The following is a 25250-nucleotide window of genomic DNA, read 5'->3' as shown; positions in this document are numbered from 1 at the left end:
TTAAATAAGCACATTTCACAGGTTTTACAGGGCAAAGTGGCAGTCGATTGATTGTTGTTTTTCACAAATGTTTGCTTTTACCATCTACTGTAAGAGAGCAGAACCAGTTTAACTCCGTCCAGGAGCCCGTATATGTTTTTGTCTTAAGCAGAAGGTTGTACATCTGTACTAACCAATGGGCGAGGAAAGCACTTCTTTGTGGCCACCGTGGGCTGGTGACATCGCAGCGATACCACGGCCTGGTGGCTTGGAGTGACAGCAGAAGGCTCCCTATGGAATCCTGTGGAGCATTCACATTGGCCAAAAACAACTGAACCTTTTGTTTCTAAAGATAAACTTTTCTCCTGTGACTGAAGGGAGGATCACATGTTTAACCACGCTGTTTTTGTTCAGCAGGTTTTGAAAGATTGAGCTTTGACCATCTTAATTTGACACTTGCATTAAACAACTCACATGAGTGTGGCATTAATGTCATTATGTCTATGGTACAAACGCATGCTTCGTGCATCGTGTTGAAGCAGTCAACTCTCTGACCATGCGCTCAAACACTAAATACAGTGGGTTTAGTCTGTTCTCAGACCTCTTTCAATCATTTTCACTTCACTATGTAGCCGTATAATTCTGTTGAAAAATGTATACATGAATCAGAAGTGATACAAAATGATGTAATAACCTACACTGGTTTACTTTATAACAGAGGTTCTCAAACCTTTAGCCGAACAGACCTCAACGTCCTTCACACCCAATCAGTGCCACCCAACATTATCATTCTGACAGATTCTATCAGGAGGAGCTGAAAACTATGGGGTCATTTATCAAGACAGGTGCAAGCTGAAAAATAAAAACTGCTATTTTGTGGGCATGTGGCATCGAATTCCTCATTTGAAGCATCCTGTAACAGTATTAGTGCTCCAAATCTGATCTGTGAACCAGAGAATGCTGCGGAAGAAAAAAAAAAGCACAAATGACTGATGATCCACTTTTGCACGTTTACTCGCTACTGCTTGGTAAATGACCTCCTATGTGTACAACCAAGTTTAGGTTTAGAGGAAACCTGCGCAGTCACGGAGACTTCACTGCAGTCTGGGATCCAGTCCGGGACCTTCTTGTTGTGAAGTGCTACTGAAAACTACTAAACCACTACTACTGCTACTAAACTACTGAATTTCAGGGACTTCCAAGGGTCCCAGGACCCTGGTTTGAGAACCACTGCCCCACAATAACACATTAACAACAGAAATGTAAGGTTTGATGAAAATATTTGAAAAAGGAAAACAACAGAAGAGTGTTCAGGGCCGGGATCACTGCAGAGCTCCCTCATGCATAGCTGTGCTCTTTTTCAGCATTCATGAAGGTTAAGCTCTGTTTAGGTCTAATTGTCCGTTGTCCCTGGTACAAAAAGAGACTGCACCTATCTCTAAGACTGAGGGATGACATTTTAAGGTAAAAAGTATAAATTAGAACATGCATCAACATAGGGATGACTGTAGGGGTTTGACTACTTACTGAATCCACTTTAATGAGAGTGTTTTGGGTTGGACATGCAAAAGCCAAGTCGCTCTTCTGTTCTGGAGTACCCCATGTGCCAGTTGAGAAAAACGTCACATTGAAATGGAAACAAACTCCTCATTGCTACGAGAGGGTCTCCGCAGGCTGCGGTTGTAGGGTCAACATTATATTTCAGACTGCGGGGGTTTACACATTCATAACAAAGTTCTAGAAATAAACAGTTCACAGATTTAAATGCATATTGTATTGTGTGATTTCATCTTCGTCAACATAAGGCAAAACATATACCCAATGGGTTCACAGGATGCCTTTTTTTTTTACATTTCGTTTTCAAATAAACAAGTGAATGAATCATTTCAGACTGAAACGTCTCCAAAGCAAACACAGCTCTTGCTCGTGCGACGTATAATGTTCTGTGGTGCTGCTTTAAACTGACTTTGCTGTGTATTTACACAGGACTCTCTTGCTCTCAAAGGCCTATATTCAGGACAAAATGAAAACATTCAAAAACTTTGTTCTGGTTTGTGGGGGCTGTAGATTGTTCTTCTACAGTTGTAGTCCCAGCGGCGCCGCTCTTCACTGCTCGCATTTCCTATTGTTTCCTGAAGTTCTTTCGGAGGTTGTAGCTTGTTTGCTCTGTAAAGTCTCCAAAAAGGCGATGACCCTCCTCTATCGCTAACCCTTCCATCAGTCCTGGTTGATACCTGGCTCAGTCTTTAGTCATGTAGTCCTGATTTAAACCTGGTGTAGTCCTGGGACCTCATTCATAAAGCCTTCTACACCAAACAACAAACTCATCTCACCGGCAGCTCTGAGCCTGATGTTTGATCCAGTTTTCTTTCATTTTAAATCCTACAGAAATGACCCTGACAGGAAGGGGACATGATGTTCATCATCGCATGCTGTTTTATAGCCACACAGGGGTTGACTCATGCATGCGCTGTGAACTAAAAGTAGAGACGATCCCTGATGCATCTGTGCCTGGATTTATGAATAAATGACGGGCACAAGAAATGTAATAATCAATACGAGCGTGGATGATCATTTCAAGATCTGATTTTGACAACATGAGATATTTCTCATGTGTCCCCATTAGGACAAATCAGAAAACATGTCCCTGCCCTTTGGTCAGCTGACGAGAGTGACTCCAAGGTTTCTGAGGCAGGTTTTAACAGATAAACCCACAGCACCAAGGAAATTCTTTTTCAGGAGTTTCTGTTCGCATTTATCTGAAGACAATCCAAAGACTACCCCACATGGCATGCCGTGAGGGGGGTTCTCATGCGCATATTCCCACAGCGGGTGAGATCTATGAAGCACAGATGTGCAGCGTGGAGAGGACCACACGGCACACTCGGTGCTCATACAGCCTTTTATAAATGAAGCCCCAGGTCCTGTCCCAGGCTACGTAGTGCTCGTCTGATCCTGGTCCCAGTACAGTCCTGGTTGGGTCCTGTTATAGTCCTAGTCTGGTCCCGGTATAGTCCTGGTCAGGTCCTGGTCTGGTCCCGGTATAGTCCTAGTCTGGTCCTGGTTGGGTCCCGGAATAGGCCTGGTCCTGATATAGTCCTGTTCTGGTCCTGGTCTGGTCCTGGAATAATCCTGGTCTGGTCCCAGTATAGTCCTGTTCTGGTCCTGGTCTGGTCCCAGTCTTTAGGAGGTTGCGGTTTGTTTGCTTCTGAAAGTCTCAAAGAAGGCCATAACTCTTCTGACGCTGCTAATGCTAACCCCTGTGCCACTGATGTTGTTAGCACTGCTGCTGAGGGCGGAGCCTGAGCCTCTGTTACCATGGAAATGATGCAGAGACGTTGCTGTGGCATCGACTGAGGCGGCACGCTTGACTTTGGGCATGAGGCGGGGCGTCTGTGCCACCAGGCAGCGCTGGTACTGCACCTGTAAAACAAATATGTACTCATTTCTTCTGGGTATTCTGGTTGAAGATTTGCTCTGAATGTCTTTCAGGGATTCACAGGAAATACAGCAACAATATGATTATGTAAGTCAAACAGTCTAAAATCTACTGTCCAAACCATAGACTGTTCAAAAGAATAGACAACTCCTCCTCCCTCCTCCCATTTGAGGGGGAAATCATGGCGGATTCACAGACTCCTCCTCCCCTCCTGTGACAGAGCATGTTCCTAAAAAGGGCATAAGGGCGGGATCTTCACTGTAGACTCGGCCCTCGCGGGGCGCATAGTTCGGTCATAACCGCACCTACACCATTAGCGCTAATGCTAATGGCCTGTCAATCACAGTCTGGCCCTCATTAGTATACAAGATTTTTTTTTAAATTCTTACAAAAACCAGCCTGGTTTCTTTAAAGGATCTATATCCTGCTATTTTAGCCATTCCAAAGTTAAGTATAGGCATGTATATGATATATTGTACCTCTACCATTATGGAGCACTCATTTTTGTGATAAATATAAGTGTTTTCTGGAGGTATTTTTCAAACCCGGAAGACACAACGCTTCGATTCAGTTAACTCCGCCCCCTCTCTCCGCACATACAACTTTACCGTAATATAAATAAACAGCAATAAGTGAAGTCACTTCACGATGCAGTTATAAGGAGTTGACATCTGCAACACAGCTTCATAAATGGCTAACACACATGCTAATATGCTAACAAACATGCTAATATGCTAACACACAAGCTAACCCGCGTTTGGACTGACTCACCGCTCTGGTCCATCGCTGTTTACATTGTGGGACTCGCGTTGGTTATAAAAGTTAATCCACTTTGATTCTGGTGAAGGTTCACCAAACATCCATCAGAGACAGTCACAGAAAAACTATATGTTGGTGAAAGTCGCCGAATCCCGGAGAAACAAACAACTTCAAGTGGCCTCTTCTTGAAAAAAGTTGAATAAACTCCTCGTCCTAGTAGCCAAACGCGCTTCTTTTTCTCCATGACATTATCGTTAGGTAAGAATAAAGAACAGGTGTGTCCAGTTATAACGAGCTCCATCTTCAGCTGCAGCGCAAACATGACGTCTGTTCAGGGGGTGTTTTTGATGAGGAAATAGCATAACAACATGGCTAAAAGCTCTTAAAAGTCGATTTTGCATGATATAGGCCCTTTAATTGTAACTAACCCAGCGCTATCACAGGAGGAATATCGAGCTGTAGAAAGTTTATAGTGCAATGCTGTCCAATGGGAGACTAGCAGCTATATGGAGGTACAGCAATGGCGGACCAATGCGGCCCCTAGTGTTGTTGCCAAAAAGCAGAGCAGCCAGCAGTCATTGGTCCACACAGACAGAACTAGTTCAAAATCAGTCTGGACCAGTCCAAGAAAGTCTGGAGGAGCAGAGTCAATCAAGACCTACAGTCAGGTCTATAAATATTGGGACATCGACTCAATTCTTATCTTTTGGCTCTATAAACCAATACAATTGATTTCTAATGAAACAAAAAAGAGTTTCAGCTTTAATTTTAGGCTATTTACATCCAAAACTGAAAAATGAACGTTGTAGGAATAACAAGCGTGTGTAAGTGTGTTTTTAATGGACCAAAAGTAATGGGACAAAGTAACAATGACTTTGTATTTCCCACATTCAGGGGGTCGTTTATGAAGGCAGGTGCTGAAGAATAAAACCTGCTATATACATGCCTGTATTACATTATTGGGGCCTCAAATCTGATATGTAAATAAGACAATGCTGTGTGAGTAGAAAACTAAATGACTCTGATGAGCAGGCGTTTGATAAATGACCCCTTTGATGAGAAACCCGTCAACTCTCTACTTTATAAAGTACATTTTACAGAATGAGAAATGTTTAACAATGATCTGTTTAGTTTAACGAGGGTGTAGCAGACAAATATGGCATTCATGAATGTATGTGCTTGTGTTGTTTACCTGTGTGTGCACTGTGTGGCGCTGTTGCCATGTGCATATAGGCTGGGGGCAACTAATGGGGAGACAGGTGTTGACCCGGAAGGGCACACAGGTTTTTGCCCGCATTGGCGGAGTTGTGTTGCTGTTCTTGTGTTTTTAATGGAATTTTAACCTTTGAACGTATGGAATTTGCTCTGAAATAAACAATGAATTTTGCACCTAACCGGAGCTATGGACTACTTTGCTAAACACGAAGTAACAGGTGAGCAGTAGGTCATACGCACCTACCGAGGCAACATCTCCCTGGCTCTTGTAGAGGGTTTGGGTTTAGACAATGAAACAGACTGGGTATAAAGTAGATGTATTAAGATCACAAATGACTTCTTTGAAATACGTTTATGCAAAGGGCAGGTGCACCAGAGCAACCAAGGGGAAATATTATTCAATATTATATGAATATTTTGAGGTAGAAACTCCAGGGTAGTGGTAGTAGTAATAGTAGCAGTAGCAGTAGCAGTAGTGTAGTAGTATTAGTAGTAGTCGTAGTAGTACCATGCAGGCGGCCTGGACGGCCTCAGACACGTCTCCAGCGTGGGGGTTGCAGTAGAAAACGTGGCACTGAAACTGTTGTGTTCCTCGATCTACGATCACTGCGAAGGTATGTGAGTCCTGTCCCACGCCCAGGAACGTGAGGGATCGCACCGGCAACTCCCACAGCGGCTCCACCCCCTCCTGCAACAACAAACAGTCAGATGCCCTCCCTTACGCCTGTAACTGACAGGTCACAGTCTATATGATATAAAGTCTTCTTCTGGAGATTTGTGATGAAATACCACAGCATGGAGAGAGAATGCTCCGCTCACTCCAGAGGAACATTTATGTATGAGTAAAAAAGTACTTGGAGAAGATGCTACTTGAGTACTGTGAGAACCGAGTAACTGTTTTAGTGAAAAGGCATCAATTATGAGAAACATGAAAATGGCCGGGCCTCGCTAGTACTGTATATAAAAAACATACTTAACATACAAAAATTCATTATTTAGGCCCACGTGTGACCCATATTCTGACTCAGGAGCTCTGCCTCTGTATTTGACCAATCCTTCAGGGGAAAGGGGAACGGAATCTTAACCAGCAGCCACAGACGAGCACATCTGCACACATCTGCATGGACTTCCATTCTGTTTGGGGTCATTATTTATAACCTAGCCTGTTGCTCCTGGGGCAGTAGCTCTGTGCCGTACCTCTACCCTCCACAGCGAGAGGGCGGTGTGGGACACGTGGATGACAGCAGGCTCCCACTCATCAGGGTCAAAGGAGTTCATGAGGCTCTCAATCGCCCGGTTCAACACCTCCATCCCTGAAGCACACAGAGCAGGATATTCATATTCCACAGATTATTTATGCCATGAACCTCCCAAGTATGATCATTTTATTTTCAGTAAAATAATGATGCATGTCCTGCATATCCCAATGTGTGGATTTGTATAGATCTAATGTATAGAATGAGCTCAGACCTGTTCACCACAACTGCCTCTAAAATCCTGCACTGTCACTCAAAAAGTGTTACTGCAGGTCTGAAGTGCCGTCATGCACGAGCTTAAAATAGAAGCTGCAGTTACGCGTAAGACCTGAGGAGGCAGTAGTGAGTATAAAATGACCAACTTGCATCTAGTCCCTTTAAGACGTCAAGAGACACTACAAAGCGGGAAATGACTGTAGTTTGTACTTGTAATACATGTGTACTATTTTAGAATGAGGCTGCTGCATTAAAACATAATTGATGAAGAGAACTGCAGTATCACAGTACTTTAGGTGCTGAACCTCAGGAGACAGTTACATGGACAGGTTTGTCATGTGAAACAAACCAGAACACGCCTAAAGAGACACACTGCTCCCCCACTGCTCATGTTAAGATGAGGATTACTGTAGGACTTAGGTTGCGTTACTTCTTTGCTTAGTGAGGTGACTGCGCTGTCGCCACACTTTAATGGTCAACAGTAAACTAACGCCATGAGCGCTCAATGATGACCGCTTTAGAGGTGCTTAAGCACATTTTAATCTGTATAATCAGATTGTTGTAACAGGCACTACGTTTGGAGCAGGATTTAAAGTCTCTCCATTGGCTTCCTGTTGAGTTTAGAATCAAATTTAAAATCCTGCTCCTCACATTTAAATCCATAAAGGGTTTAGCTCCGCTTTATCTCCAAGACGCTGTCATTCCATATCAGCCAACCAGAGCTCTCCGCTCTCAAAACTCAGGGCAACTAGTGATTCCTCGAGTCTCCAAAATTACTGTAGGACGTTAAAGAAGCAGACACAGTCCCTATATTTAAGACTAGGCTCAAAACGTACCTCTTCGAATTAGCTTATAATCAGGTCAGTTTGGTAAAGCTCTGACCCTCAGCCTGAAGTAAAGCTCTGACCCTCAGCCTGAAGTAAAGCTCTGACCCTCAGCCTGAAGTAAAGCTCTGACCCTCAGCCTGAAGTAAAGCTCTGACCCTCAGCCTGAAGTAAAGCTCTGACCCTCAGCCTGAAGTAAAGCTCTGACCCTCAGCCTGAAGTAAAGCTGCCTCAGGAGGAACACTGCTGTGGGAAGTACGGTCCACTGTGCGCTATCCTCTTCTTCTTACTGCAGACTTTGTCTTATCATGATACAATATTTAATTTATCTGTAGTCTGTTCATCACTATTCACATGGTGTCTCCTGTCCCCCCCCCTCGGGAGTGCCTGTGTAGATTGAGCGGAGGAACCTGGGTGAACGGAGGAACCTGCATTCTGGAATCTGAGGACTGGATGGTCTGTGATCTTGGCCCGTCTGCTGAGGGATCCTTCGGCCCTGGGTCTCTATAGCCCAGTGTTTTTCAACCACTGTGCCGTGGCACACTAGTGTGCCGTGAGATATTGTATGGTGTGCCTTGGAAAATTATCCAATTTCACCTAGTTGTTTTTTGAAAACAAATTCATTGTTTTCCGCAAATAATGTACCGTTTTCGAGTGTCTGTGCTGTCTGGAGTAACCATGTAATAAATACTCATATTGGGTCGCCAATTTCTTTGAAACAAGAGAGTTAGTTATGCATGGATGCTGCAGGTGGCGGTGACTGTGGCATTGTGGCTAGTGAGACTATACGGTGTTCCTATTCAAGACACTTTGATGTGAACGACATATTGTCTGCTGGTGGTGTGCCTCGTGATTTTTTTAATGAAAAAAATGTGCCTTGGCTCAAAAAAGGTTGAAAAACACTGCTATAGCCTGTCCGTCCATGGGAGTGGATCTCTCCTTCTGTGGTTCTCCCCAAGGTTTCTCTTTTCTCCCGCTGGGTTTTTGAGTTTTTCCTCGCCGTGTTGGAGAGTCTAAGGACGGGGGACGCCCACGCCGCTCGTCGCTACCTCCTATTGGACATTATATTTGCCTGGATTCACCTGAACTTTTAATTGTCATATTTATTGCTCTGTTTTATTCCCTTGATGTTTGGTGCAGCTGTGAGGCCACTTCTGTTGTGATATTGGGCTGTACAAAACCATTACACTTGAAACTTGAAACTTGATTTGTGTGTGTCACTTGAATCCCCGCCCTGACTGCGGCGCATGGCCTCCTCCACTCGCTGCATCATCGCTGTCCCCACATACGCCTCTTTTTTTCATAGTTTAGCCTCTTAAAATGGGCAACTGTGTTCGCGACGGAGCCGCGTTTTGCCCAGGTCTGAGCTAGAAGCATGTAACACGATTTGACGCGCCTGGTCTGAACCGAGCACAAAACAGGATTCTAAGCCTTGAACACATGGTTTGCACACAGTTCCCCAGACTGCAATCACCACGACATACAGCAAGTGCAGATCCTAACCTGCTTTCTATGTTATCCTAAGAGTAAATACAGAAATCAGATAATGATCAGATATGTGGTGTCCATCTAAACGTAGCCAATGTCTTATAAATGTTATTAAATACAGCACATATTATATGTACATCTGATCTGACCCATGGCTCTGGACACTGGGAGGTTCCCGATGTACTTGACTTGGAACTTCTGCACCTGCTGCTGCACAGCTTCCACACACTCCACTGTAAAACAGAAATAAGATCATTTATTTTCAAAACTTCACCTTAAAGGAATAGGCCACCGTTTTTACATACTGAGATATGTTCTTACCTCACTTTAGCCGAGTTAATATATCCGTCTGGTCTTTGTCCGTGCGCTCTGTCACGCAAACGGAGCACATACGCAGCCTCTCCCACATGTCATATAGCTCCAAAAAAGCTCACGATAGAAGCTACCAAGCTCTTCCACGTGTTCCCTATTTAAATAAAGTTACGTGAAGTGTTTTCATGCAAAGTATATTTACACAGAAATGTAGCATGTCAATTTTATAAGCAAATAAAAAGGGGGACTATATTGTGAGGCGTAATGATACGAGGAGCAAAACGTCCGTGCAGTAACTCCTAAAGACTTCCCCCGCTCACTTCCATCAATAACCTTTAGGAGTTACTGCGCGGACGTTTTGCTCCTCGTATCATTACGCCTCACAATATAGTCCCCCTTTTTATTTGCTTATAAAATCGACATGTTACATTTCTGTGTAAATATACTTCGCATGAAAACACTTCACGTAACTTTATTTAAATAGGGAACACGTGGAAGAGCTTGGTAGCTTCTATCGTGAGCTTTTTTGGAGCTATGTGACATGTGGGAGAGGCTGCGTATGTGCTCCGTGTGCGTGACAGAGCGCACGGACAAAGACCAGACGGGGATCTATTAACTCGGCTAAAGTGAGGTAAGAACATATCTCGGTATGTAAAAACGGTGGCCTATTCCTTTAAGCCTGATTCCACTGGAAATATAGAAACAGGACTGTACATGACAGAGCGCAGAAATACAGTGACAGTCAATCACTTTCATCACTCACAGCACACTCTGTAGCCAGGGCTGCCGTGGAGCAACTGACGGACCCCTGCCTGTAGATGACATGTTTAACCTGACTGTACCTTGGCGAGGGAAGTCCTCTGGGGAGATGGACTCCATGGTCAGAGAGCGAGTGGGGCGGGCGCTTTTCTCTGACATCATCTAAACAACACAGAGGAGGAGCAGTAGTAATAGTAGTAGTAGCAGTAGCAGTAGTAGTAGTAGTAGTAGTAGTAGTAGTAGTAGTAGTAGTAGTAGTAGTAGTAGTAGTAGCAGTAGCAGTAGTAGCAGTAGCAGTAGCAGTAGCAGTAGTAGTAGTAGTAGTAGTAGCAGTAGTAGTAGTAGTAGTAGTAGCAGCAGCAGTAGTAGTAGTAGTAGTAGTAGTAGTAGTAGCAGTAGCAGTAGTAGTAGTAGCAGTAGTAGTAGTAGTAGTAGTAAAAGTAGTAGTAATAGCAGTAGTAGCAGTAGTAGTAGTAATAGTAGTAGTAGAAGCAGTACTAGTAGTAGTAGTACCTTGGAGCAGAGCTGGTGCAGTGCAGTAGCGATAGTTTTTGCGGGGACGTCACACCTGAAAACGTGGCACTTGAGGATACAGCTGTCTTTGTCTCCAGCCACAAATGCAAAGTCCCTGAACGCAACACAAAATAAAGAGTGTTTGTGTTTACTACAGCTCCTGAACGCATCGCGCTAACGACAAACATGAAGAAATACAACAAACGTCCGTGAAGGCAACAGAAAACAAAGAGTGTTCTTACACATAGACAGGTGAGAGCACAGATGTTCTCGCAGGTGTGGACAGGTGAACTATGACCTGTAAGGGGCCGTTAGCATTAGCCTGAAGCTAATAAAGGATGATTAATTTCCATGTGTTGGTCGTTTGCTAAGCGATAAGCTGCATTCAGGCGATGTTCAAAAGGTTCAGAATCTTAACTGAACTGTGACACATTTACAGATTGTACTTGAATGTGTAAAAGCGGCGTCTGAGAGAAATCATTTCCTGAGTTTGTTGGGTTTGGAGACCAAAGATATTGAATAAAACTCTAGATTGGAAATGGCGCGCGTTGACGTGGCAAACATGGTGGCCATCTTGTGACTGGCCAACGAGGCTAACCTCTAGACATTTGTTCAGTCACATCCCACACAATAATAGGTTAAGTCTTTTGAAAGTTTCATTGACAAACACAGCAAAAAACACAACTTTATCTGAATCTCCTGCTGAAATAACAACAGATAAAAGGCTAAAAAACTTTTTTTACTCATAATTGGAATAACATATCTCACCATCCCTCCAGGCAAAATAAAGATATTTCTATATTTAAAATAGATTTCTCCGATTGTAGAGTTATCATATGTGGAGTTCCGCAAGGGTCTGTTTTAGGACCATTGCTTTTTAACTTTTTCACAAAGCAACAGTATTTCACACGTCAAAGATCTTTACACAGTGAGAGCGCTCACTCTGCCACTGTCACCTTTCCACAGACAATCTTTGATATTCTCCTCAGGATGCAGCTGGAGTTGTAAGCTCAGACTCCGTGGGGCAGTCGCTAAAGATAAGGATGCCTTTCTTGCTATCACTGCTGGGTTATGATTTTCAATAATATGCCTAAGAAGTCTAGTTTCTTATGTGGTCCTGGTTTAGCCCTGGCCCTGCCCTCTCTAATCACTAAAGGGTAAGTAAGTTATAGCTTTGCTTCATTTGCACTGAAGCGGCTAACTATCTGCTCATGGCTAATGGCGTTTCTCCACAGAGCACTGTTCTACCGCGCACGCCACGGCCTATGTGCTTACATTGTTACCAATTGACTCTACCCAGTACACACTTGTGTCTCCAGTACACGACACAACTGCAGTTGTTGTGGGCGGCGTCCCTACGGATGTGCACGCTACACAGAAGCTTTGCTTCCTTCTGGTGGGACTTAGCCACAGCCAATCGTATCATCGTATCCGATGACGTATGACGTACCCGCTGTAAACTTTCGAGCTAAACTATTTATTTTAAAATCCGTAAATAAACTACAAGCTTCCGTGTATCGAATAGCTCGTCGTCATCTTGCCGTCCCTCCTCGTTCTGTGATTGGTTCCCAAATCCATGCAAAAATTTCGGCCAAGGTCCCCATGCTGCTGTGCAGTTCCAAATGATTCGAGCGCACACAGCAGTCTGGCGTTAGCCAGGTTAGGTGGAACTTATGGAATCATTCAGAGGTGCCAAGGCAAATACTAGAGGAAAAAAGACTATAAAGGTAAGCTACATGCAAATATTAAGCTGACCACAGCTAAAGTTGCACTAACAAAACTAAAGGCAAATATCGGCAACATCCCCTTTTAGAACAGCAGTATGATGAGATTCTAAATCTGTATAACCTGCATGTTAATAATGAGGGCTGTCCCTGGCCAATCAGAGGCCAGAGTCTGTTCACGTCACGTTAGTCTTGCTTCAGTGCTTTGGCCAGAGGTCAGTCCTAAACTTATGCTTGGTCAGACCAGTTTGACCGTGCCCTTGGCTGTGTAGTGTCCACCAATTTGATTACATTGCACTGGGTTAGAAGAGCCAGGCACAAGATGGCTGCCAGAATTGCCATTTGTTCCAACGTATTTCAATGGCTCTGTCCTATCTCGAGTTTTATTAAAGCTCTTGGGTTATGATGAAGAAAGCACATACAGTAAATGATAGAAATGATACATGTCAACATGCCACACTCTCCTACAGGGACTGGGGACGGGATCTGAGAGAACAATGGCACAAATGCATGTGTTTACAAGTGATAGCGCAGGTGTAAAGTGGGCGGAGTTACCTGTCCCTGGGGAGTGGTTCAGGTGAAGGCAGCGTGCAGGACACAGACAGTGATAGCGTTAAATACAAAACTCACAGGAACATTTTATTGACTCAGTCTACTGTGGAAAAGCGTGAAGACCTCAGTCAGCTTCTGAACATGACATACAGCAGAGTGAAGAACATCAGCCGAGCATTCAGAGCCTACAGATAAACCAAGTCAATTTACGGTGAGACCCTGCGGGAGAGTGAAGCCCAGCGCACACCAGAACACCGGCACTTCAGAGGCTTTACTCAAACCGTGCGGAGCTTATACATTCATACATTCATACATATAGTACATACAGATGGGCTGAGCTGATTGGCTGACCTGCCGTTGTTGCACCCCACGCCCCACACTCGGATGTTGCTGATTGGCTGACAGTGCAGGGGGGTGTGGTCCAAAGGGTCCAATAGGATTAAAGAGTCCTTCTTCAAAACCAACTTCATCTCCTGCCCCTGAGGAAAGAAACACAATGTGAGACCAGGAGGTCAGAGACGAGAGGGGGAGTAGTGTCCTTCAGAGGAACCACCTATTTAGGTCGAGTTCAAGTCATATTTATTTATCATTACATGTTACAGAGTTCTATTTCAGTCGGAGCAGGTGCCAATACCACTCTACAGGAGAGAAACAGTTTTTTGAAAGAAATTTCCCAAAAGAAAATGACCAAATGTTTCCTGGATCATTATTTGAAGCTGCCACGTTACTCTCATTCTACTGACCAACATCACGCGCATGTTTTGAATGTTGTCTCCAAATTTGGACACCTATAGTTCACATGAGGTGGAAGAGAGGACTGTGAACTTTGGGACAGTTTTTGTTTCATGTGAATTGGCCCACATGAAACAGAGAAGACTAACATGTGTGATATTTCCACAAGGACATCGGACTCACCTCTCCACAGGCCTCCAGAGGTTGTGCCAGATCCTGATCCTGGTCCTGAGAGTTGGGCCTCGCTCTGGCCTGGTTCTGCTGTGCGCTCCCTGAGCTCCCAGAGGTCCTGGGTTGGGTCCTGCTGGGGTCTTGGCTCTGACAGTGGGACAGTTGCTGGATTACGTGACTCACGGCCAGACTGCTCCGACCTGGGCCCAGGTCCTCCTCCAGCACCTGCATCCAGCCCAGCGCCCGCACTGAGAAGATCTACAACCAGAGTCCAACAGGTCAGAGTGCAGCCAGCATTCATCCTGGCCTATTGAACATGTTTTAGTGGAAGGGGAACCTGGAGGACCCGGAGGAAATGTGTCTGCAAACTCCACACAGAGGCCTCGTCCAGGTGGGAGTCGGACCAGATGGGAATGCGCCACCGTGAGTAGAATATTGTGGATTTTTCCACCACTTCAAGATACTTAAAGGAATATTTGGTTCATAGTTAACCACCAATGTTTACACAATATATTGGTTTGAAATAGATTTTCATTACTGTTAAACTCATTACAAATTATGTCCAAATCTTGTCTCGTTCTCGTGAATTTGTGTCTTTCCTCTACTAAGAGTAAATAAGGACACTGGGTTTCACTGTTTCACAAATTTCAACTAAACAACCCAGTTAAGTGATAAATTGATTAAAATGCAACATGTCTCAGTTCTGTATATGCCAGAGCAGACATTAATGTCAAAAACCAATAGACTGTGAAGCAGCAGGAAGGTTCTTTAGCACACAGTGGACAACAGGTGAGGAGGGGCTGATGTGGTGTCCAGGACCACCTTCTAATGTGAAAGGCTCTTTGAGCTGAACATTTGAACCAGATCTCAATTGTGAAGAGAGACAGATCTTTTTGATTGTTAATTTTACCCAGAACTCCCCCAACAAGAATCAGTGCAACAACAGAGCAGGCCACACAAGTGAACGCTGCTCTGGAGTCATGTCAGACACACGGGTTTTCCACAGCGGAGTCACTGCAGGGGCTGCTGGGACTTTAGTGTCGTTCAGGAAATACCATTCATAAACGGAGAACTGCTATATCTAAGCCTCGCTCTTTCAACATAACTGAACTAAGAACAAAGTATTTTCCCATGAATAAAGTCGATCATCAGTTACTGCTCCAAGAGGTGCTTTGACCCATTTGACTGTAACTTAGGGCTGGGTTCAATACCAAAAAAGAATAAACTGGCCTTACCCAATTTTACCAAAACAATGTCTTTCCTATTTTTAGTTTTTTGCCCAATATCTGCCCCATTTTCCCCATTTTTTTTTCTTATTTTGCCCCAATTGTTTTCTCATTTTCCCAGTTTTCCCCTAATTTATTCATTTTTGCCATAATTTCCCCCAATTTTCCCAATATTATTCCCCATTCTCCAGATTCTCGACATTGGAGATGAACTTCATATTGTAAATGTGCAGATCTTCCACACATGTTGTTGTTGTTGTTCTGTTTTCTGGTTCTGGATGAGAAATATGGGTATTGGGAAGATTATCGTAGTATCGGTATCGAAAACCACGTATCGTTAAAGTACTGGCACCAGCCCCACTGTCACTGCATATGAACTGTGACATGGCATTGGGGCACATGAGTGTTCCAGTGATCCAAAATCCAATCAATTCTTATTTCCAGAAAATGACTTTAAACAAAAATAATAAAAAATGTAAGTTTTAGCTCAGGTTTAACTGCACAGTGACTCTTCAGTCGCTACAGTGATTGCCTTTGCTATTTTTGGGTTTGTTGTCACTTTAACAAAAAAAACAACTTTATAGCCTATATATATTTGAAACATATTTGCAGTTATTTTGTTTCAAATGTTTCTGAAGTGAAACAAAAGCAGAAAAACCAGGACAGGATTAACCCGGATTACAGAGATTAAAGACACAGCGGCCAGGGCTGGACCAGGACTGGACCAGGACTAAACCAGGACTAAACCAGGACTAAACCAGGACTAAACCAGAACCAAACCAGGACTGGACCAGGACTGGACTGACCTTGGAGTCGGGGTCATGGTGGGGCAGACAGTCTTGGTGCCATGAGGATCTGTAATCAGAGCGTATTATGAATGGACTGATGTGGCAGCTGTGAACCAGATGTTTACGTACACTTTATAAAAAGACACTCACTGTCTGACATGAAACCAGAATTAACTTTTATTTTTATCAATCAAACTTTATTTATTAAGCGCTTTTCATACTAAAAGGTATTACAAAGTGCTTTACAGATTACAACGTTTAAAACAATACGCCTGGCACAACCTCCCATATATATATATATATATATATATATATAGGAATATTATATATTAGGACTAAATAAATAGATTAGTCAGTTAAAAGCTATGCTAAAAAGGTCAAGAAATGTCTCTATTTTCTCTGCACGTTGAGAAGAGCCAGAGTCCCAGCCTCCGTTATGTGCAACTTCTACAGAGGGACTATAGAGAGCATCCTGACCAGCTCCATCACTGTGAGGTTCTTCTACAGAGGGACTATAGAGAGCATCCTGACCAGCTCCATCACTGTGTGGTTCTTCTACAGTGGGACTATAGAGAGCATCCTGACCAGCTCCATCACTGTGTGGTTCTTCTACAGAGGGACTATAGAGAGCATCCTGACCAGCTCCATCACTGTGTGGTTCTTCTACAGTGGGACTATAGAGAGCATCCTGACCATCACTGTGTGGTTCTTCTACAGAGGGACTATAGAGAGCACCCTGACCAGCTCCATCACTGTGAGGTTCTTCTACAGAGGAACTATAGAGAGCATCCTGACCAGCTCCATCACTGTGTGGTTCTTCTACAGAGGAACTATAGAGAGCATCCTGACCAGCTCCATCACTGTGTGGTTCTTCTACAGAGGGACTATAGAGAGCATCCTGACCAGCTCCATCACTGTGAGGTTCTTCTACAGAGGGACTATAGAGAGCATCCTGACCAGCTCCATCACTGTGAGGTTCTTCTACAGAGGGACTATAGAGAGCATCCTGACCAGCTCCATCACTGTGAGGTTCTTCTACAGAGGGACTATAGAGAGCATCCTGACCAGCTCCATCACTCCAGCACATCGTGAGAGCAGCGGAGAAGATCTGTGGAGCTCCTCTCCCCTTTATTAAGGACATGTTCTCCACCCGTCTCACCCGCAAAGCCGCCAGAATCACCAGGGACCCTTCGCACCATCACACAGTCTCTTCATGGTAACGCCTTCAGGGAGGAGACTGCGGAATCTACGGCCCAGGTCCAGTCGTCTGAGGAACAGTTTCATACACAAGGCCATCAGGAAGCTGAACTCCCTGCCCTCCCTGTGCTTCCAACCCTCACGGAGTTGGCCCATTACTCCGACGTCTCATTAGTCTGAAAATGTCCCATTGAGCAGGGCTTGAACAATAAAATGAGGTTTAGGCAAGAGTCCACTGACCTGAAGGTTCGGCTCTAGTCCACAACACAACTGGGTTAGAGATGTCAGACTAATGTCAGGCACCTCTGCTCAATAATGGTACATTTTCGGAATAATGAGACGTCGGACTGGCATGGCACCAACCCTCACTCCCCATGGAGGGCGTGGAGCTTTTTTTGTTGTTCCCTGCGCCAACACGGTTAAACAACTGAAGGCAACAGACACAAATCACAGGCAGTATCTATAGGCTTTTTCTTTAAAGCCAGGAGTATTTATTTGCTATAATTTATATATTTTTTTAAATTAAAGTTATAATTATTGGTTGTAGAGATCTGTCATTAATCTATCATAATTTGTAAAGGTTCCCTCAAAGGCCCCTTAAGGAATAAGAGCCGCAGCAGACTCGCTCAGTAAATACTAATAATACTCACAGTTGCTAATAGTACTTGAGGAGCAACACTAATTTAACTCCTGGCTTAGTAAATGACCCCTCGACCGTGTTCGTAAATGACCACCTTAGTGCATGTAAACTTCTGCCTTTGTAAGACTAATTGACCTAACAAAGTAAAAGTTGATTCTGCTTTCATGCCAGACAGTGTGTCTGTCTCGGGGACTCACCGCTGAAAGTCGTCCTCTGGTTTGTCGCTCGGACTCTGCGTCTCCTCCTGAAACAAAACCCACAGCCTTGTTCATGTGTTCATCATGAGACAAAACTCTTCCGGTCGAGCGCGAAGCCCGTTCAGCGGAGACCGAGGGGAAAGGTCCGCCGCTAAAATCTCAGGTTTAGTCGATGAATCTAAATGAAAACCATAGCTTAAACAAATAAACCTTGATAAACCTTGTATAAAAAATGGATAAAGCAGTGAAAAAGTAAGACATAAAACCATAAACAACCACTAAGGGGAGAACTTATCACTTCATCACTTATGGTTTTCTTATTTTTTGTTTTATCTTTGCATCTTTTGTGTATATGTTTTATTTTCATGTTAACCTATACACATTATAAATTCATCCAAATAACCATCACTTTTCAATATAAAACCTAAAGCAAATTCAATATTGTAAAAATAAATATCAATCAAAGGTTATTTCTATAGCACTTTACGACAACACTTGGCAGACCAAAGCAATTTACATAAAAACACAGAGAAAAAAACATTCAGGGTAATGTTTTTTTTCCACAAGTACTACGTTTTGTGGAAGGCCTGTCTACAGAGAGTCTTCAGTCTGGACTTGAACAGTGGCCGGTCTGTGATGACCCGCAGCTCCACTGGACAGTGTTGTATACAGTCATCATAAATGTGAAATAGATTAGATAAAGAAATATTGCAATAAGTAATGGAAGAATGGTGTAAGTGAATGTGAACTTAGAGACATACACTGTACATTTTGTGCATATTATATGGAGCTCATAGTAAAATATCTATATTGTGAGATACATGATGTGTTTCTTAAAATGTGTATACATCGTTTATGTATAACATCACAGACATTTCTACACAATCAAATAAAATTCAATAAAAGAAGATTTTCTCTTGACTTCTCCAGTCCTATATAAACTAATACGAGTGAAGGGGCGGGGCACAATTCATGGCGGCGTCCATGGAAACTTACGCAATAAAGTGAATAAATGGTCTCAACTTATATATATCGCTTTTCTGCCTCAAAGTGCTTTAGGACCAGATTAGAGTCAGTTAGAGAAGGGGTTCCAAAACTGTTCAGGTTGCGACCCCCAAAAGCACCCCACCAACCACTCAGGAGCCCCTCTGGAAAATGCATCACTTCAGGTGCAACACGTTCAAATCTGCTTTAGTCATGTTTGTTTGGACATATTTTCATATTTGGCTTTAAGTGCTTTTGTAAATATGACTTATTTAGAAGGAACATCTGTTAATAATTAGCATTTTATTTCAGTGAAGAAACAATTTAATGAAGAAAAGTTTGTATTTGAATGTTTTAATGTAATAGCAGTTTGAACCTGAACCCCACTTTGGGAACCACTGCATGAGAGAAGCAGGTGTTCCAAACCCACCTTTAACTGTAAGGACCCAAATATCAAGAGTAAATAGTGCTTTAAGTTTAGAGCATTTCTTTCACTGCATTGTTATTTGATGTGATTTACTCAGACGACTATTTGAAGTGACCAAACAGAAGTGATGGGCGAGTAAAGCCACTCTGCTCCGAACGGCCCAGCACGTCCTCTTCAGTCTGCACCGCTGCTCCGACTGAGCACACGCAGAGTCTGTCAAATAAAGCTCCTAATAACACAACAAACAACTATTTAAACCCGGGTCCCACAGGAGATGGGCCCCCAGAGGGACTCCGAATGTCGGGGAAAATCTTTCCATATTCCATCTTTTTGTTGGGGAGGAACAGAGAGGCGGGCTGACGACGGAGGAATTAAAATAACAACGTATTTGCTGCAGAGCTCAGAGCGGAGACACTTGTGAAACATTAATACTGTTCCAATCTGTCTGAACACTGACATCTTGTGGACGAGCCTTGTCAGTGCGTCTTCTCATAAACACGACAGGTTAGCACGGGTTACTCTCGCAGACAGAGTCATGTTACCTGTTTCTTGGGGCCGTTGGCGGTGTTTCTGGGGCGCTCCCACTGTGTGACCCCTGTGGACACATGCCAGTAGTAGGTCCCAGTGGAGTCTGTGATGGTTCTCCAGCCCGATGGGAGGTCTGGGTCTGACTGGAGGTTCTGGTCTGTCCACAGGTTATCTGCAGAAAGGTACAGTTCATAAGAAAAGGTGCTGTTACCCAAACCATTGTGCTGTGAAATGGAACTCTGTGACCGAGACATTGTATTTGCTTGGAAGAGTTTGCCTTAGTAATATTAGTAAAGCCTGGTTTGTTGTCACTGTGCCCTCCCATCAGTGTTTATGGATTTATGGATCTTTCTCTATTGACGTTTAGTGACCTCTGCTGGTGTGCGCTCTCACGTTTCACAGGTATCATGTCTCTGTTTTATGAATAACTGTGAATGACCCCAGCTCCACCACAGCCTCTTCCAGGCACACAGGGCTGATACAGGACAGGCCCTCAGTTACCACCACGTCAAATCTGCAGACCTAGATCAAGATCACACTGGGACTAAACCTGTTCTACTCACGTCATGTTCTCATGCAGATTGGGAGTCAGAGTGCGATGATACTCTAAGGCAGACCTGGGCAAAGTGCGGCTCGGGGACCGGGTCCGCTCGCCAAGCAATTTAGTCCAGCTCGCCATTCATTTTCCATAAAAGTAGGCCTATTTGTTTTTGTTATTTTCTGTTTCTATTTTCAATCGCGCCCCATTAGGAGCGCTGTGTTGGCGCCGTGACCATCACCTGCCAGAGCGAGCACAACATGGCTCTGCCTCTATCAAACGGAGTACGAGGCTAAACTTTGACAAAAGGAAGCATATGTTGGACAAAAACAGAAGCATAGGACCTCGTGCGCCGTGTGTTTTAACGCTGCACACGGGCCACGTGGAGAGCACATCTCTTCAATTAAGTATAGAATAAGTTATTGTTGGTGTGGCCCTCTGACTCAAGTCAGGCTTCTCATGTGGCCCCTTATGAAAATCAATTGCCCACTCCTGCTCTAATGTCTCAGTGTTAAATTGACTCTGTTTGGTGTCTATATGAGTCCAGCCTTCTCTGTGTAAATGTGAATTACTCTCTTTAGGGTAAACTTTAGGTGCGGCACCATGAGTGACAGTATGACACTATGTGCTCTTTAATTTCACTAAAAAGGCTGAGGGTGAAGAAGGAAGTCTCATGGAGGTCACCATCTCTGGCCTCGTCACTCACTCAATCCATGTTTTACTGACAGCAGGAGGATAACCTTGATAATGTAAACACTGAAAACATGTACAATATGCAGATTAGCCCATGGCTACAATCCGGTGTGGTGTGTTCATTAATATGTACTGCCCCAGCCAAATAAACCAAACATTTGTAATCAACCTATCAATCCTTCACTGAGCTATAGCTTTATATAGACTTAGAAACTCAAAAGCACATTCTTTTTGTGCTTTTCTAAAGACTGTTTACAATGGAATATAATCTAAATTATATGAAATTATTTAGAACACAAAATTTCACTCAATTTGAATGAAAAATGAAGGAGTAATACAACAAGGACAACGTCAAAAACAGAATAATGTTCTTGGGTACATTACTAAAGCAACAATGAAATGACCTACAATGAAATGAATAAATTCTAAAGTTGCTGCTGACCCTGAGCACTACCTCCGAAAGTCAAAGCACCACCAGCTTTATATAAAACGCTTTGCTCATTTCTTCTGGTTGCATATTGAAGTTCTGCTTGAAACTGAGATCCAACCATGCAAAATGTGATTTCTTTTGCTATTTTTCAAGTGGTCTTAAACTTTTGATCGGGACTGGAGCCTTAATATTCGAGTTAACTCCCAGAGTGTGTGGAGTCCGTACGAGCTACTTTAAGTCCAGGTACTGTAGATAGATACAGACGACAACGCGTCATACAAGGGGGTGTGGCCTTGCTGAGGCCTGTTATTGGAATCATAATTTTTCACTCCTTTTAGCTGTATTCTGTTGGAGCAAAAATGTGTTTATCACACTCCAATAAAGTCAAGCCAAACTCGGGTAAATATGGATGTTTATTCGCAGCAAATTCTTCAGTAGAAGAATTCCATCACAATGGTCCATCGGACCAACCCTAGTCAGTGTGCGTATGCCAGTGTGCATGTGTCAGTGAGTTAGTGTGCATGTGTCAGCACTCATGTGTCAGCGTACATGTGTCAGTGCACATGATTCGGTGCTCGTGTCAGTGCACATGAGTCTGTGCACGTGTCAGTGCACATGAGTCTGTGTGCATGTGTCAGTGCACATGAGTCAGTGCACGTGTCAGTGCACATGAGTCAGTGCACGTGTCAGTGCACATGAGTCAGTGCACGTGTCAGTGCACATGATTCGGTGCTCGTGTCAATGCACATGAGTCTGTGCACGTGTCAGTGCACATGAGTCTGTGTGCATGTGTCAGTGCACATGAGTCTGTGCACGTGTCAGTGCACATGAGTCTGTGCACGTGTCAGTGCACATGAGTCAGTGCACGTGTCAGTGCACATGAGTCAGTGCACGTGTCAGTGCACATGAGTCTGTGCACGTGTCAGTGCACATGAGTCAGTGCACGTGTCAGTGCACATGAGTCTGTGTGCATGTGTCAGTGCACATGAATCTGTGCACGTGTCAGTGCACATGAGTCTGTGCACGTGTCAGTGCACATGAGTCAGTGCACGTGTCAGTGCACATGAGTCAGTGCACGTGTCAGTGCACATGAGTCAGTGCACGTGTCAGTGCACATGAGTCTGTGCACGTGTCAGTGCACATGAGTCTGTGTGCATGTGTCAGTGCACATGAGTCAGTGCACGTGTCAGTGCACATGAGTCTGTGTGCATGTGTCAGTGCACATGAGTCTGTGCACGTGTCAGTGCACATGAGTCAGTGCACGTGTCAGTGCACATGAGTCAGTGCACGTGTCAGTGCACATGAGTCTGTGCACGTGTCAGTGCACATGAGTCAGTGCACGTGTCAGTGCACATGAGTCAGTGCACGTGTCAGTGCACATGAGTCTGTGCACGTGTCAGTGCACATGAGTCAGTGCTCCTCTTAGGCACGGTGGCGCAGCGGTTAGTGCTTGTGCCTCACAGGTCGAAGGTCCCGGGTTCGATTCCCACCTGGACGGGACCTTTCTGTGTGGAGTTTGCATGTTCTGCCCGTGTCTGCATAGGTTAGTGGTAGGTTATAAAAAAAACATGTGCAATAGGTGAATCCACCAGCCAGGTGTCATCATCATCATCATGGAGATGGGTCCCCGAGCGCCGGCCCATGCTGGCAGCTCACTGCTCTTACAGGTCGCCCCATGCGACACTGAGGATGGGTCAAATGCAGAGAACTAATTTCTCGTCAGTGCGCATGAGTTAGTGCACGTGTCAGTGTGCATGTGTCAGTGCACATGAGTCTGTGCACATCTGACTGTGCATGTGTCGGTGCGCATGTTTCGGTGCGCATGTGTCGGTGCGCATGTGTGCGCATGTGTCGGTGTGTATGTATCAGTGTGCGTCTGTCAGTGTGCATGTGTCAGTGTGCATGTGTCAGTGCGCATGTCAGTGTGCGTCTGTCAGTGTGCATGTGTCAGTGTGAGTGTGTCGGTGCGCATGTGTTGGTGCGCATGTGTCAGTGTGCATGTGCCGGTGCGCATGTGCCGATGTGCATGTGTCAGTGTGCATGTGTCAGTGTGAGTTTGTCGGTGTGCACGTGTCAGTGCCCATGTGTCGGTTCGCATGTGTCAGTGTGCATGTGCCGGTGCGCATGTGCCGGTGTGCATGTGTCAGTGTGAGTTTGTCGGTGCGCACCTGTCAGTGCCCATGTGTCGGTGTGCATGTGTCAGTGTGCATGTGTCAGTGCGCATGTGTCAGTGCCCATGTGTCGGTGTGCATGTGTCGGTGTGCATGTGTCAGTGTGCATGTGTCAGTGCGCATGTGTCAGTGCCCATGTGTCGGTGCGCATGTGTCGGTGTGTCAGTGCCCATATGTCAGTGCGTATGTGTCGGTGTGCATGTGTCAGTGTGCATGTGTCGGTGTGCATGTGTGTATGTGTCAGTGTGCATGTGTCAGTGTGCATGTGTCAGTGCGCATGTGTCAGTGCCCATGTGTCAGTGCCCATGTGTCAGTGCGCATGTGTCAGTGCCCATGTGTCAGTGCCCATATGTCAGTGTGCATGTGTCAGTGCGCATGTGTCAGTGCGCATGTGTCAGTGCCCATGTGTCAGTGCCCATGTGTCAGTGCGCATGTGTCAGTGCCCATATGTCAGTGCCCATGTGTCAGTGCCCATGTGTCAGTGCCCATGTGTCAGTGTGCATGTGTCAGTGTGCATGTGTGCATGTGTCAGTGTTCATGTGTCAGTGCGCATGTGTGCGCATGTGTCAGTGTGCATGTGTCGGTGTGCATGTGTCAGTGTGCATGTGTCAGTGTGCATGTATCAGTGTGTATGTGTCAGTGTGTATATGTCAGTGTGTATGTGTCAGTGTGCATGTGTCAGTGTGCATGTATCAGTGTGTATGTGTCAGTGTGCATGTGTCGGTGTGCATGTGTCAGTGTGCATGTGTCAGTGTGCATGTGTCAGTGTGCATGTATCAGTGTGTATGTGTCAGTGTGCATGTGTCGGTGTGCATGTGTCAGTGTGCATGTGTCAGTGTGCATGTATCAGTGTGTATGTGTCAGTGTGCATGTGTCAGTGTGCATGTGTCAGTGTGCATGTGTCAGTGTGTATGTGTCAGTGTGCATGTGTCGTGCATGTGTCAGTGTGTATGTGTCAGTGTGCATGTATCAGTGTGTATGTGTCAGTGTGCATGTGTCGGTGTGCATGTGTCAGTGTGCATGTGTCAGTGTGCATGTGTCAGTGTGCATGTGTCAGTGTGTATGTGTCGGTGCCCATGTGTCGTGCATGTGTCAGTGTGTATGTGTCAGTGTGCATGTATCAGTGTGTATGTGTCAGTGTGCATGTGTCGGTGTGCATGTGTCAGTGTGCATGTGTCAGTGTTCATGTGTCAGTGTGCATGTGTCAGTGTGTATGTGTCAGTGTGCATGTGTCGGTGTGCATGTATCAGTGTGCATGTGTCGGTGTGCATGTGTCAGTGTGTATGTGTCAGTGTGCATGTGTCAGTGTGCATGTATCAGTGTGCATGTGTCGGTGTGCATGTGTCAGTGTGCATGTGTCAGTGTGCATGTGTCAGTGTGCATGTGTCAGTGTGTATGTGTCGGTGCGCATGTGTCAGTGTGCATGTGTCAGTGTGCATGTGTCGGTGTGCATGTGTCGGTGTGTATGTGTCAGTGTGCATGTGTCAGTGTG

At 44.7% G+C, this 25250-nt stretch overlaps 1 protein-coding gene across 2 annotated transcripts in view; it reads right to left on the bottom strand.

Annotated features, from left to right (window-relative positions):
- Positions 1-3106: 3106 nt before the first annotated feature.
- The window catches only part of apbb3 (amyloid beta (A4) precursor protein-binding, family B, member 3), a 33294-nt gene continuing 11150 nt past the window's right edge, over positions 3107-25250 (bottom strand). The window contains exons 2-12 of one of the 2 annotated variants that reach the window (XM_079566340.1): positions 19941-20098; positions 17988-18034; positions 15972-16020; positions 13952-14197; positions 13388-13515; positions 10761-10875; positions 10331-10409; positions 9326-9409; positions 6590-6705; positions 5901-6080; positions 3107-3402 (exon numbers count right to left, since the gene is read on the bottom strand). In XM_079566340.1, coding sequence (XP_079422466.1) covers positions 3163-3402; positions 5901-6080; positions 6590-6705; positions 9326-9409; positions 10331-10409; positions 10761-10875; positions 13388-13515; positions 13952-14197; positions 15972-16020; positions 17988-18034; positions 19941-20098 — 1442 coding nt within the window. In that variant the 3' untranslated portion in view covers positions 3107-3162. The remainder of the gene's footprint in view (positions 3403-5900; positions 6081-6589; positions 6706-9325; positions 9410-10330; positions 10410-10760; positions 10876-13387; positions 13516-13951; positions 14198-15971; positions 16021-17987; positions 18035-19940; positions 20099-25250) is intronic. The other variant, XM_079566341.1, reaches the window with a different exon arrangement.

This window comes from Gobius niger (assembly GCF_951799975.1).
Source record: "Gobius niger genome assembly, chromosome: 11".
Lineage (NCBI taxonomy): Eukaryota > Metazoa > Chordata > Actinopteri > Gobiiformes > Gobiidae > Gobius > Gobius niger.
This window is presented reverse-complemented; position numbering and strand designations above follow the sequence as displayed.